At 33.3% G+C, this 15,515-nt stretch overlaps 2 protein-coding genes and 2 long non-coding RNA genes across 5 annotated transcripts; 2 read left to right on the top strand and 2 right to left on the bottom strand.

The window, feature by feature from the left end:
• Nucleotides 1-1,080: 1,080 nt before the first annotated feature.
• Nucleotides 1,081-4,163, bottom strand: LOC146722117 (putative 26S proteasome non-ATPase regulatory subunit 3). Its single transcript, XM_085485410.1, has 2 exons — nucleotides 3,176-4,163; nucleotides 1,081-2,751 (listed from the first exon to the last, which is right to left on the bottom strand). The coding sequence occupies exons 1-2, from the start codon at nucleotides 3,921-3,923 to the stop codon at nucleotides 2,024-2,026; spliced, it is 1,476 nt and encodes a 491-aa protein (XP_085341536.1). The 5' UTR covers nucleotides 3,924-4,163; the 3' UTR covers nucleotides 1,081-2,023.
• A 698-nt stretch (nucleotides 4,164-4,861) lies between these two features.
• On the top strand, nucleotides 4,862-6,021 carry LOC114940684 (uncharacterized). The gene is made up of 2 exons (XR_014925334.1): nucleotides 4,862-5,256; nucleotides 5,459-6,021. It is a non-coding gene; the product is annotated as an uncharacterized LOC114940684 (long non-coding RNA).
• LOC146722118 (uncharacterized) lies at nucleotides 5,204-6,818 on the bottom strand. Its single transcript, XR_014925335.1, has 2 exons — nucleotides 6,702-6,818; nucleotides 5,204-6,290 (listed from the first exon to the last, which is right to left on the bottom strand). It is a non-coding gene; the product is annotated as an uncharacterized LOC146722118 (long non-coding RNA).
• An 881-nt stretch (nucleotides 6,819-7,699) lies between these two features.
• On the top strand, nucleotides 7,700-15,179 carry LOC114942558 (E3 ubiquitin-protein ligase TRIM33). Of its 2 annotated transcripts, none has more exons than XM_029317944.2 (11): nucleotides 7,700-8,179; nucleotides 9,788-10,017; nucleotides 10,198-10,481; nucleotides 10,562-10,672; nucleotides 11,374-11,568; nucleotides 11,640-11,752; nucleotides 11,830-13,143; nucleotides 13,419-13,584; nucleotides 13,664-13,850; nucleotides 13,921-14,073; nucleotides 14,200-15,179. In XM_029317944.2, exons 1-11 carry the CDS (start codon nucleotides 7,867-7,869, stop codon nucleotides 14,371-14,373), a joined length of 3,240 nt encoding a protein of 1,079 aa, XP_029173777.2. In that variant the 5' UTR covers nucleotides 7,700-7,866; the 3' UTR covers nucleotides 14,374-15,179. The 2 variants fall into 2 exon arrangements, with proteins under 2 accessions (XP_029173777.2, XP_085341535.1); XM_085485409.1 differs by having other exon boundaries at nucleotides 13,422-13,584.
• The last annotated feature ends 336 nt before the right edge of the window (nucleotides 15,180-15,515 follow it).

Consider the following 15,515-nt stretch of genomic DNA (forward strand, 5'->3'; position numbering starts at 1 on the left):
TATTGGTGCTTGGCGATTTTAGCAGAGGAAATATATCGTCTCCAAATCACCTGAAAAATCTTCTATTAAAGCGTGATACAGTATATATATTTTCGAATCAACTTAATTAATATTATAGCAAAATACAAATATTAGCTATATATCATGCAAATGTGTCATATGTTGTTTTTCATATACTCTGTAATCGATAATTTGAGACAATTGAATATGAATTGTGAATGAAAATCAAAATTTACCGAGCAAGAATTTTTTTGTATTTTTATTTGCGTGTCGAAAATATCGAGGAAAATATCAATTTTTGAAAATATCAATTTGAAGTTTTCACCGACAAATTCCGTACTTTTACGAAAGTACCATTTTCCTATTTCAAGAACAATGCAATTTCTTTGAATTTTAATAAATCTGTCAGGTAGTGCATTCTTGTATGAGAGAAATATAATAGAAAGAGTTTGAGTTAGAGTTTTAGGAATGTGCCATTAACATGTTATATGGTAGATCTGAGACACTCTGTATATTTCTTACGATAAGGGCTGTATGAGCAAGAAGGCGATGATTTTAATTTCTTGTTGATTTTTCTAATTTCTTACCTATTTTTGTTTATATAAAAAATAGTGATCTACTTTCAAACTCACTAAAAATCTTGCTCATTATTTGTAAAAACTGAAACTGATTGATAAATAAATTAGAAATTTTTAAATTTACAATTAGATTTTTTTCGGAGAAATGTCAATTTCATTCGTATATGTGACTTTTCTATGATAAAAATGTTATAAATTATTAATATTATATTATCAATATATCATAATTAATGTTATTATATAAAATTATTTTATATTTTATATTATACAATACATTATATATTCCCTTATGAATAAAACTACAATACGAAAAAATTACTGGTTTACTAATAATATATTATTGAAGAACTATTATTATATTAATAATTTTTTTCGATCCTTGTAGTTTTTTCGTGCAAAAACACGATATATGCGACGATGATGATGCCTATATAGAAATAGATTTCTTACTGTTGAGTCTCACTGTTGCAATTATAAAATTAAAAAAAAAAAACAAACAATATAATTATTACATATTTCGACTGATTTATTATTACATATATTGTTATGACCTATATATTAAATTACATAAACAATATTATTATAATGGTATAAGATGGAGTTGTTGAGTTAATATATAAGAATGATCGGTATTGTCTTAATATTTTTATTACGCAGTATTAAAAAGTTATTAAAATCAATTAAAGTAAGATATTTAATATATAAGTAATAACAATCTATCAAGATAATTACTTTATTAAATTCAATTGCAATATGATATCATTTATCTTAAATTTCATTTATATACCGAATCTAGAGACTTATCATATAATTTATATCTTATCTCTTGGGTCATTATATCAGTACTAACATTCACGAATGGCGAGATCATAAGATGCCAACATTCTATAAATATTACTTTTTAAGCCTGGGTCTTTGCCACGGTCATATTGGATTGTGACGTCATAGGTGAGAAAGTATACGTTGAAAATTCTTAGATGCCATTTTTAAATGAAAAGATATTTCAATGAACCACTACTTTAGATGACTTTGGCATATAATTAAAATACAGCATTTTACATACAACTGTAAAATTATCGTGCAAAAATCAGACGGACTGAATCTCACATTACAATCATTTTACAGCTGTTGATTGATTATAAAGGAAAAAGGATAGTTTTTGATGCATTTTCTCGCTTCTGACGTTACAAGGCAGAACAAAGAAGATCAAAGAACGTTAAGATTATGCTTTATTTTATTTCGAAATAGCATCTAAGAATTTTTCTAGCCCGTGTTTCCTCGTCTTTGACGTCACAAATCCAACATGGTCGGCGAGGAACCAGGAACCTTAATTCTCATTTTCGACGTTGTCTATAAATCCAACGTTAGGAAAAAAACGAGCAGTGGCGCAAAAATGCCGTAGAGATTAAAATTTCTCTCCTACAATCTCCGAATGTCGTGGATATTCAAGGGAAACCGTCGTCGTCCTCCTCGGCCATCTCCTTGGCCAACTCCAGGTCCTGTTGCTCCCTCTCCCTACGTTCCTCGGCGGATTCCAGGTCCTTCCCGTACGACTTGGGCGGGTAACGCATCGCCTTGACACTCTGATTGTGCAGGTCCAGGCAGAAGGTGATCCTCTGATGGAAGGCGAGCAGCGGCTCCTTGGTGCAGTAAATGTCCGTGGTCTCCTTGCTGCGCATGTAGCCGTTCTCCGGGTCCAGGGTGGCTTCGATCACCCCGTCGCGGATCGCCTTCGCGACGATGAACTCCGCGTCGACGCTAGAATCCAATCCTAGCTTGCGAGCTATGTCTGTGGGCGAAATGCGGGAATAGGAGAGCCCGATAGAGCGAATCGCCGTCTTGATGACGTTGTGTCGCAAGCGCAGGATCAGGGTGAACGTGTGATCGGCCCGGAACTGCGGCCCGAAGTTCTCCAGGACCTCGCCGAAGCGCTGCAGATTGCCCAGACGTACCGCCTGGGTCAGTTGAAAGTACGGAGCCAGGGCTCTCCGTAGCGCGGCCTGCCGAAATATCTGTCTCTCCGGGATGTCGCCTAAAAGAAGCTCCACGGCGACCGCAAGCTTTTGGACCGTCTGCCGGAATCCCACCGCCGTCGTCTGCGGCGCTTTGCGCATCGCTTGCACGAGATACTTGTGGGCGGCCGAGTACTCCAGCCTGGCGGCCTTTATCCTTCCTAAATGAAATAATATTCGTTAATGTTAATATTGATATGACTCAAGAAATAAGGGGCATGTTCCGATATACCCTGCCTAACTATAGTACTGAAAAACTATAGTTACATTATATTTTCAGTGGCAGCAATATCGGAACATGTCCAAGATATAAATTATATGTCTGCTAAGTCTCTAGGTACAGATATGTAAATGAAATTAAAGTTAAATGATGTCATACTACTTATCCCTCCTAGACAAAATAACATTCGTGAATGTTAGGACTGATGTAACGACTAATGAAAAGCTACGGTTTACATTATGTATATTATATTTTCAGTACTGACAGCAATATCGGGACATGTCCAAGATATAAATTAATATGCCAAATCTCTAGGTACGGGTATATAAATAAAATTGAAGCTAAACGATATCACATTGCTCTACCTAAGTAGTAAAGAAAACGAGCCCATTCATTGTTGCTAGCCGATTCGGGGAAGGTCGATTTCAGCACCAGCTTGTCCGCCTGATCGTACAGATTGTAATGCAGGTAGTTGCGCAGCAGACAATTTATCAGCACCGCCTGGCCCTCGAAGTCGTTACGCAGAGTCGCGGTGCGCAGACGTAAATGCAGGAAGCCGCGGATCCTGTCCAGCTGATTCGTCAGCTCGTAAGCGCGGGAGTGGTAGAAGTAGCACTTGGCAGCGATCAGGTCTATGGTCCTGCGATTCTGCGCCGCGATCTTCTGCACCAGCAGCTCCGAGCACTGCACCGCCTCGTTGTACTTCCTGGTGTCGATCAGCCGTATCAGTACCAGGAGGTGAACGTACGCGTCGATCTCGGGTAGGAGAGACGACGAGGAACTGCGGAACTTCTGGACGACCGTCTGACTCTCGTCCACGTCCATCGGCTCCTCCACCCAGGCGAGGAGAGCGTCGCGCTCGGCGACCGACCTGGTGTAGAAGCCGGCCACGAGGCCGCGCAGGACGACCGGGTTCAGCCGACGACGGGTGTTCGGCAAAGCGCGCAGGGCGCGCAGCACGAACCGCGGCTCCTTGTTCTGGACGGCCTTCTCGATCTGCCGGGTGTGCTCGCGGATGTCGCATAGGGTCTGCACGTCGGTGTCCTTGCGCTCGCCCGCGCCGTCTCCGTCGCCGCTCTGGGCGTCCGGGGCGGGATTCACGTCCACGTCCATCGCCTCGACGTTTTTTCCCGGTGGGTACGACCATGTTTTACGAACTGTCACCTGTCACCTGTCAGCTGTCACCTTGGGGCCGCTCGTGACGTCGACGTTCTGGATTAAATTCGACGATGTCTGGAGATGTTCCTCGAACAAATGTAACCTAATTCGTCAGTCGCATCATAATCTCGCCGATTTGTATTTCTGCAAGATCATCCGATGCTCCACGGGAGGTTAGGTTGAATCGAGCGACCTCATTGGTCCGTTCGATTTGGATGCAGTGTTCCAATTAGGGACCGGCTGTACGCGCATGCGCAAGCACGCGGCCACAGTGAAGTATCTCGTATTAGGAAAAAGAGGCACCGTCAGCCGGCTACATTAAAAATATTTTTAAAAAATTTTCAACATATTAAAAAATAAAATTATATTTAAAAAATATTTAAAATTTAATTATTTAATATATATAAATTATAATAAAGAATAGAAAAAAAGAGGATAAAGATGATATAAAATAAAACACTTTATACATAAATAAAATAAAAATCTTTAATTTGGCAAAAATTTCAAAGAATACCAACATTTATTGCAAGGATAAAGAAAACGGCCAAAAATCTTACCAATATTCATTAACAATAATAAAATTAATAAATTATAATAAGAATTGAAATAAATAAAAGTTATAATTATTAATTATAAAATTATAAATATTATATTTTATCTTAAATTTAATTATAATTTTTTTTGTTATATTATAAAAACCGAAATAATATTGTACAGTATTTAATAATTATAAAAAATTAAATTGCACAGCACTTATTAATTAGAAAAAAAATTGCATATTTCTTCTTAAATTAAAATCATTAATAAAAAAATAATAATGCATAATATTACTTATGTATCACAGATATATTAAATGATATATATATATATATATATATATATATATAGGCTGCGTTCGTAAACGTTACCCGCAGGGTATAAATGTCTCTGAACTCGTTCAGAAAGTCGAAAAATACATTATGGTGGAAAAGTTACCTTTACCCACATGCGTTTAGAAAGTTCTTGAGGAATTACCCAGGGTGCTCCTTATGTACCCTGCTCGCGACTGAGGTAGAGTTTACCCGTCATGCGCAGAAACGCACTTTTCACATTTTACACAAGAATTCCGTACCAGGGGAAAGAAACCTCTCTGTCCGTACGTGAAATAAGTGAAATTACAATAGTGTACCAAATATGTCTAATTGTAAGATATCACAATCCCAAGCTTTGTATAAAGTTATAGAAGGTGCCGATAGAAATCCAATTTTCAACGCAGAAATGTCGGAAGTTTATTTACGTGACAATAAAAGTAAGTTACAAAATATATGTTTAGAAATTTGGTACATTTATTTCGCCTTTTGTTGTGTCTTAATAGACACGACAAAGAACGAATTATGCTTAATAAATGCTTAATATCTAGTTCCTTTGTAAAAATTGCTTTGTATAATTCTCAAGTTAATTGTTAAAAAACGTTTACAAATAACATAACCTCTTTTAATTATATTTTACAGCAGGCAGAATGGCTTATATTCCTTTAACGGAATATATTATTGAAACTTTGCTCAAACCGTATGGAATAGAAATTATGTTACCCGAAAAAAATGTTGATACAGAAAATTCATCTCGCTGTTCGACATCTATCTTAGAAGAAACTGAGAACATAATATTGATACCCTTAGAAGAGAGCAATGAAAAAGTTCTGGATAAAGGAATGAAAAACTTATGGACAGATAAAAGTAGAGCAATGCTGCTACATTTGTACAAAAAGTATCAAAATGATTTTAGTTCCAATTGCATTAAAAAGGACGATATCTGGACTAAAATTGCCTGTGGTATGAAATGCGAAAGCTATAATTTTGTTGCAGCACAATGTAAAGAAAAAATGAAATACATGAAGAAAAAGTATTTTAAAAAAATGTAAAAAATGTCAGGATACCTATAAGAATCTGGCGTCGCTAATAGCCATATTGTTGCTAATAACTGTTTTTCAACTGGGACCATTGGTCTCCCAGTTCCAGTAGTATTAGTATTTTCTATTTGTGGACCAACAATAATAAGTAAACTTTGGAAAGTTTCACGCGTTATTCTAAAATTTGACTGAAATTGTTTGTCAGTGAAATGATGAATGGTTTCTTCCACATATCTTTCAATGCGTTTAGCCTTGTTTCTCTTTTTTTTTGAGCAAATAAGTGTCAATAAAATTTCAGTTTCACTATCAGATAATGATGAATCGGAATCAAATTCGTAATTGGACAAAAGTTTTTTTCCTATTGATATTGCCGTGCCAATAATTGCTTTTTCTCTGTCACTACTCATGCTTTCTTTCGTGTATAATATAGTTTGCTAAAAAAAAATTAAAATATTTTATTTTATATTTTCAAAAATACTTATTTATTTAAAATATGCAATATTTATAGTGAATAGTTCGAATATTGAATAATGAATGGTAAATATATAGTAATATTAGAAGTCGATAAGATTATTAATACTAATTGTTAATTTGTATGATTTTTTCATTTATTTCTAAATATTATATATTACTTCTTTAACGCAAATTAATTTCAATTTTATTGGTTTAACTTACTTTTTATCTTATTCTAATTCTACAAATTAAAAAAATTAAAAGTAAATTAAACTAAGATTAAATTTCATCTACATTAGAATTCTACAAATAAACATAGCGATGAAGATAATTATTCAAAATAATATGATGATAATTATATTTGTCAAATTTATATTACGCGATCGTTTTACCTCAAGATCGTTCATAAACTTTAGGTAGTCCTTGAAGATTGATGTGTCCCTACACGTTCACTGACTAGTCCCCGTCAAGTTAACCTATACCTCAGCGGGTAAGGTTTACGAACGCACCCATAATATTCTGCTATAATCCCCTATCGTTCACGATCCCGCCAAACTGCGTATATGTGCGTCACTGTATCTCTCTAGCCGCGCATGCGCAAAAGCGCACATGCGCGTACAGTCGGTCCCTAATCGGAACACTGTTTAGATGGAAGCGCGGTGAACCATCGATTGAAGTGTGGAATATAGAGCGACGACTCGACGGCGGACACGCAATTATTCCCTAGAAAGTAACTAAACAGGGAATTTGTAGGATCGCGCATCTTTGTTAATAGCTTTTTCGATGCTTTAGTTCGTAGAGAATAGAAAATATTCACCTATAGGAGAAAGGAATAGATGTTCCCTGCTTTCTATTGGTGGATTAAATTAATATTATTTTTTTAAAAATATTTTTATGGGTTATAATACGTTATATAATAAAATTATGTAAGAATAAATTATACAAAAAATATTATATAACAAAATTATTTATAAAATTAATTTAATTGAGTTATTAAATATTAAAAAGTTTAAATTTTGTGCAAGATAAAAGTATTTTGCATGAACGTAATTAAAAAAACATATTAATATAATATACTTTACATGTAGATATAAAATATTGAATTTAAAATATCTAGATTAATTAATAAATTAATTTTAAAATAGATTAATTACCAAGTTAATTTTTAAAAATATTAAATTAATTTCAAAATAGATTAATTGATAAATTAATTAAAAAGTAGAATAATTAATAAATTAATTTTAAAATAGATTAATCGAAAAATAATTATAATTACTATTAAGAAAAATGTTTCGATTCCACCATTTTTTGTCAAATTTTCTCAGCCAATCAGCAACGAGAAATCATATGGTGTCTCAACTTACACAACTTCACCACCACAGAACCAATTTGCACATATACATACATATATAAAATACACACGTATTATATATAGTATACGAAAATGGCTGCCTTGGCGCAATGTTGGCTGAATTTGAGAGAAACTTTCCGCCGCGGATTATAACGTAAGCCGTTCCTCGCGAGGGCCGTTTAATATCGTGGAATCATTTCGCGACCATGGAGAGCCGTGACAGCGAATTGGCGGGAATGTCGGTGACGGTGAAGGAGGAGCCGTCCGAGCCGAGCTCGAGGCAGGACTCGCAGCAGCCGTCCTCCCAGGACGCGGTCGAGGAAGAGGAGCGGATCGAGTGCACGACCGAGGGTCAGGAGAGTGAGATCCGCGCGTTCCTGTCCAAATGCGTCTTCTGCAACCGGGTGTTCGTCCTCGGCGACGAGCCGAAGCTGCTCGAGTGCCTGCACGCGGTCTGCGCGGCGTGTGTCAGTAATAAGCTCGGCGATCACAACACGTCGGTGGATGTGGATGTGCTGTGTATGTGTTGTATGCGCAAATTTATTGGAATCATCGCCTCTCGACGGGATATATTTATTTTTATTTATTGGAGATTTTACTCCGTTTTATTTGCCAACTGTCAAATTATGGTCAGGGAGCGAACACTGAGTCTTACTTCAGTATATGTGATTTTTTAGTTTGAATTAATGTACTATGTACGTATGATATACACACACATTAGTCTTCAAAATCCTTTATATTTATTTAATATTTATTTGAGAAGTGTCAAATTATTATTGGAGTGAACAGTTTCTTACTTCAATATGTGTAACTATTATATTTGGAATCAATGTACTGTGTACATATAATATACACACATATTAATCTTCCAATTTTTTATATTTATTTAGATTTTTAACATGTATTTGAGAATTGTCAAATTATTAATGAAGCAAACAGATTCTTATTTCAATATACAATTTTTTATTTTGAATTAAAGCACTACGTATGTATGATATGCATGTACATATTAATTTTCAATATTTTTTATATTTATCTTAATGTTTATTAATATTTATTTGAGAACTGTCAAATTATTAATGGAGCAAACAGACTTTTACTTTGATGTGTGTACTATTATTTTATTTTGCATTAATGTACTGCATATGTATAATATACACACACATTAGTCTTCAATATTTTTTATATTTATTTATTTAATATTTATTTGAAAACTGTCAAATTATTAATGAAGCAAACACAGGCTCTTACTTTGATGTATAACATTTTATTTTGAATTAATACTGTGTGTGCATATTAATTATAATTATTGTCTTTAACAACATTTTTTTATATTTTGCCTAAATATTTATTAATATTAATTTGAGAACTGTAAATTTAATAATAGAGCAAACACAGACTCTTACTTTGATGTGTAACATTATTTTATTTTGATTTAATATGCTGTATGTGTAATACACACAAATTAATTATAATTATTACCTTCTAAATTTTTCTTATTTATTTATCTTTATACTTATTAATATATTTATTTAAGAATTAAATTACTCTGCATTTGAGAATTTAAATTTTATAATAATAATATTTTAATATATTTATTTGAGAATTGCCCAAATTATTAATAAGATGAATACATAGACTTTTACTTTGATATGTAACGTTATTTTATTTTGAATTAACGTGCTGTGTATGTATAATGTACGCATATTGTAATTATTTGACAAAATTTCTTTATATTTATTTGTCTTAATATTTATTTTAGAATTGTCAAATTATTAATTGAGTGAACATCGACTCTTTATTTTGATGTGTAACATTTTATTTTGAATTAATGTGCTATATGTGTAATATACACAAATTAATTGTAATTATTGCCTTCTATACATTTTGTTTATTTATTTGTTTTAATATTTATTATATATTTATTAATAATTTATTTAAGAATTAAATTAATAAATACTTATCTGAGAATTTAAATTAATATTTATTTAAGATCTGTTAAATTATTAATTAGAGCAAACAAAGACTCTTACTTTGATATGTATATATATATATATATAACATTATTTTATGTTAAATTAATTTATTTTACGCATGCTAATTCATTGTCTTTCTTTTTTTTTGCAGTGGAAAGCAACTTGATTGTGTGTCATGTGTGTAATGTAACCAGCAAAGTGGAAAATTTGATTGAAAACAGATTTCTCTTAAAGTTATTGGAAGAAGAGAGCAACTTGGGATTGGACGATGAACCTAAAGAAATTGAAGAGGAAAAAAAATGCACCAGCTGTCACGATAATGCCACTGCCACTAGCTGGTGTGTCGAATGTGAAGAATTTATTTGTCAAAATTGTGTCATGGTAATTAAACAATTTGTATCTTAATATTTATGTATTAAACTTTGTATGCCATACAATTTAGATAAAAAAGATATGGATTCTTGAACGAGAATTTAAACCAAACTTCAATGTTTAACTTATATTAACTTATATTAGACAAAATTATTTTATTCATTAATTTTATTTTTTGATTATTTTAAGGCTCATCAAAGATTAAAGATAACCAAGGACCACACAATTAAACCCAAGGATGAAATGACGAATGACAATAGAGATAATGTCAAAAGGAGCAATAAGAAGATACCTGGATATTTATTTTGCACAATTCATAGTCACGAACAATTATCTTTATTTTGTCAAACGTGCGATAAATTAACTTGTAGAGACTGTCAACTTAGCGAGCATCGTGATCATAAATACAAATTTATTCATGAAATTGCTGCTGAAACTCGTTCCTCCATGTCTACTTTGCTTAAAGAAGTAAGGTAAGATTTATAAATATATAATAATTCCACGAAATGTCAGAGAGTTGCAGATTTACAAGACAATACGATATAATTTTCAGCTACAAACGAGTATTGTTGAAAAGCGCGATGAAAGTTATAGAGGATAGGCAAATTCTGATATTGGAGAAGAAGAAAAATCTTGTTCAAGATATTACGCAGATGGTAGTACAGTAAGTATGTTACAACCTCTCTCAGGATCTATACTTATAAAAAATCTTGAAAAACTAGTAGGTTCTCAGGAAATTTTGTTTTATTTTGAAAAATCGGGGATTTTTCATGGAATTTGATTTTTAAATTGTCTTTTTGATCATTTTTATTCTTATTTAGCACTTAAGAAACATATGTCTAATAGAGCTTTATTAAAATTTTATGTGATTTTTTTATTAATGATCTTATGTAAGTTTTATAAAAAAATTGTTCAATTTTTTAAATATTTATAATAAATTAGTACTTCTTATTTATTTTAATAAAACAAATAATTAATAATTTAACGCGAATAATAAATTTAAATAAATTAATATTTCTTAAGACGTTTATAATAAATTATGTTTTGTTTCTTATTTTTATTTTGTATTATATTTTTGCATATGTTTTTAGTGCTTAGATAGAATATATCAAATTTTGTTATCCAAATTAATTTTACAATTACTAAATCTATATTAAATGCTAGAAAAACTGCACTCTTGATAACTTTCCAATTGTATGAAAAGAAAACATTAAAAAGCATATAGAAAGGAACTTTTATAAAGCTGCATCTTGTGAAATTTTCTGATTTTACCTGAAATTTGAAATAAAAATACCGAAAATTTTCAGGTAATTTTTTTAAACAATTTTCTTAAATATATTATTTTATTCTATTTTTTTGTTTCAGATTAACGAACGCAATTAATACAAGGGGAAAACAATTGGTAATGAAATTAAACGAGGTGTGTGATCAAAAGCAGAATACTTTAAATGAGAAGAAAGTTGCTCTGGATCAGTTGTCCAAGCTTACGGATCATTGTATACTCTTTGGCACTCATGCCTTAAATAAAGGCTCAGATATGGAATTATTATATAGTAAAAAGTATACTACAATTACAGATACCTACATATATACGTATATGATGTATATAATACATAATAATAATATTATAGATCCGTTACAAATCATTTACTAAGGATAAAAAGTAAACGAGCCGATATTCCAAATCCCGAGATACCGGTAAGAATACATCTGTCCCTGGAAAAAGTACCAGATTTAATAAAAGGTTCGTGGCAAGACATGATAAAACACTTGCACGATTTTCACAATAATTTTTGATTGATTTTGCACTTATAATTGTAGTGGTATCATCTATGGGAGCGATAGTCGTCGATGGCAGAGTATATCCATCCGTATCTCCTGGAAATAATAACACAGCGTACAGTGAACCACAAGCTGAACCTAAGCAAACTACAAGTTCGAACGCTCAAGATGGTGCTATTCCAATTATCCAGCCAGGATTACCACTATCCGGAGCAACTGTACCGCAGCAATCTGCCAACGTGCAACAAAATTCCTACCAGCAACAAATGCCTCTGCATCTGTGTCAACAGCAGCAGCAGCAACAGCAGCAGCAACAACAACAACAACAGCAGCAGCAGCAGCAGCACCCGCAACAGCAAAACTACAACATGCAACAGTACACCACACCGCACAATATGCCTCCTCGATCATCGCCGCAGGCGCATCAGCCTCGCGTGCCGTACTCCGCCAGCTACAACAGCAACAACAGACTGCAACAACCCCTGGTGATGCACCAGCAACGTCCTATGGGCAACTGCCACCAGCAGCAAGTGACGTCGTCCACGCATCCCCATCAGCAGGTGCAGAACCTTGATCAGCTCGGACAGAACTCGAGTCTACGCGGCCTTCTCGCGCACAATCCTTCCCTTCCGCCGCCTCCGTATCCGTCGTACCGAGGATCCACGAATCACGTGTCGTATCGCTTGCCACCTGGGTACAGGTACACCTCGGGCGCCGGCTCCCAGAGAGGGGCAGCGGCGATGGTTCAGGTGCCCCCGCATCACGCATATCAGCAGCCGAACGCACGTCTGCCCCAGTGTACCTTAGCCTCCCCGTCGATGCAGCACCTGGGGAACTATCCCGTGCAGCAGCAGCATCGCTGGCACATACCTCAGCAAGCGAATCCTTGCCTGCCCTCTTACACCTCGGCGACAAGGCATCCGCACGCGGTCGCTCCCAACATGACGGTCCTCCCTACCGGCAACGAGACGTACAAGATCACGTTGAAGAATCAAACGCAACCGGGGAACAATCAAAAGTACAACGCCAATGTGGCGAATGTCAGCTCCTGCGACGTTAACTCGTCGCAGTCGCAAAACTCGCAGCCCGCCGCTGTCTCCCTGTTGCAGGCGGTCAGCTCGTCGATACCCAAGACCCCTAGTCCTGTCACTACGCCTGGAAAGTCCGACGACACCGAGAAGAGTCTAGATAAGTTTTGCCAGAAATCGTTGAACGATCTGATGCTCACTATCGCAAAGCTAGATAGCAACGGAATCATGGTGATACCGGAGGCTCAGAGGAACCAGATGGATTCTATACAAGTGGACAGTTCTACGGATGAGGATATCAACTCGATGACTGAGAATGCAACAGGTTGGGCTCTTATAGTCTTTGATCAGCTCAATTCTTCCTGTTTGACATCCAGATTTTTTCTCCCATTCTTCACTTGATGATTAGGGATAGGCTAGACTTTATGCTATGAGCATAATAGCATAATGTGTCAAAAATTGTTTAATATTAAGTGTTTAATTTAATATATTAAGTACTATGCACACAATTATTAAAATTAATGCTTAAAACAATTTTTGACACATTATGCTATTATATTCAAAGCATAAAGTGCCTATCTCTATTGATGACTCTTTCAGCAGACAATTCGAAAAGTACAACTGCTTCGATGGTGATGAAGGATGATCCCAACGAAGACTGGTGTGCAGTATGCATGGATGGAGGTGATGCGGTGCTATGTTGTGATAAATGTCCAAAAGTCTTCCATCTTTATTGTCATATACCTAGTTTAAAGTCATTTCCAGAGTAAGAATGCTGCATTTGTCTACCTTATTCATCTCTTTTCATCTTCGCTCTTCTATTTTTGTCTAATTACTTGTTTCAGCGAAAGTGAAACCTGGCAATGTATGTTGTGCACGAATGTACTCGACTGTTCGGACGATGCACCGAATACCGAGAAGAGACCGAACGGCATGAGCGCTAAGGAATTGCGAATTGCGCAGAGAATCGTTCTAGAACTTTATTGTCAATACGAGCAGAGTCTTCCTTTTCGGGAAGTCGTATCAAGCGAGGTGAATACATTTTTATTTTAAATGATTTTAATTTGTTTGATAATAAAAAATGATCTTCTCGTGTCATCAGATCACCGATTATCATCGAATTATCAAGAAGCCGATTGCGTTAGATATAATCAGGGATAAATTAAAACCCGAGCATACAGATCATTATACAGATCTGAGACAAGTCATGGCGGACATCAGACTCATGTTCAAAAACGCTTTCACTTACAATCCTGTAAGTCATTTAAATTATTGTTATTTTTTTTTTAATATTTTTTATCCTCCTTTTTATATATTTCTTCATTTCTTTTATCTTATTTTCTCCCTCTTTTCATTTCTCTATTTGTTCTTTTTTTTTCAGGTGGATTCGCAAGTTTATCAAGAAGCTAGAAATTTAGAAGAGTTTTTTGAGAAATTGTTATTAAAATGGGCACCAAATTACGCATACGACGATCCTTTTCTCGCACCCGACAAAGACGAAGATGAGGAAGTTTTTCCACCTAATAGAAAATATAGGCGCATAATTAATGATTAATTTATATATAATAGAATTATATATATAATTGTATATATATATTAATTATATATTTTATATATATATAAAATTATATATATGTATAATATACATACGAATGACGTGTCAATTGAATCTCGCAAAAAAAACAATTGTTTAAACTCTCGTAATTATATATATATATATATATATATATATATATATATATATATATATAATTCTATGTTTTAATATATATCACTGGAAATCTATGATTTACGTTACATACATTGTTTTTCTGGTAATGTATATTAAAACATAAATATATAATTGCAACAAATCATACAATTAATAATTTGGTAGATTGCGATAAATACTACCGAATGAACTCTGAGAAACATTGCAAAGCACACATGAATACGTTTTATTTTATATGAAATATTCATAATTAATCTTTTGCGAATTCTCTCATTTGATAAACGATATCAGTACTTTACAATGACGAATCAATGTTGTTATAATAAGCAGCTCTTTTGATATATCTGAATTATCGAATATATATTTTAACGAGATATTTACACGTGATTGATACGATAGATTTTAGTTAGATTTGACTAAATATCTTTAAGTATGTATTGCTTAAATATATATAATATAATTTGTTGCTTAAAAGTTTTATTGCCTGAGTAAATTTGTAGAATGCTTTTTAGTTATATATTCGATTAATAAGATAATTTAATATACTGTTTGTTAAATAAAATTTTTCGAATTTTTTCATTACATACAAAATATTTTATGAAATATATACATATGTAGATAAGAATAAAAATTCATTTCTAATATTTTTACTAAGTAGTTGTTTCTTTTTATATAAAAATATAACAGATGCTTTTTTTTAATGCAATTTACTTTGCAAGATGATGGAATCAAAGTACAAGAGATTAGATTTCTCATATTTTATATATATATATATATATTTTTATCAAGTCTTGTTTAGTAAACTTGATTCTTTGTATTCATAAATTTTGAATATATGTAGTTAAATTAAATATTTAATTTATAACATATATGCAATAAATGTGATATTTTAAATTTTATATAGCTTGTAATGTTGTATGTTAATTAATTAATTTACATTTTAGTTATATCCAAGTATTGTATATATAAAAAAAGAGCTTTTTTTA

Source organism: Nylanderia fulva, unplaced genomic scaffold (assembly GCF_048542155.1).
Source record: "Nylanderia fulva isolate GAGA-0341 unplaced genomic scaffold, ASM4854215v1 Scaffold368, whole genome shotgun sequence".
Classification (NCBI taxonomy): domain Eukaryota; kingdom Metazoa; phylum Arthropoda; class Insecta; order Hymenoptera; family Formicidae; genus Nylanderia; species Nylanderia fulva.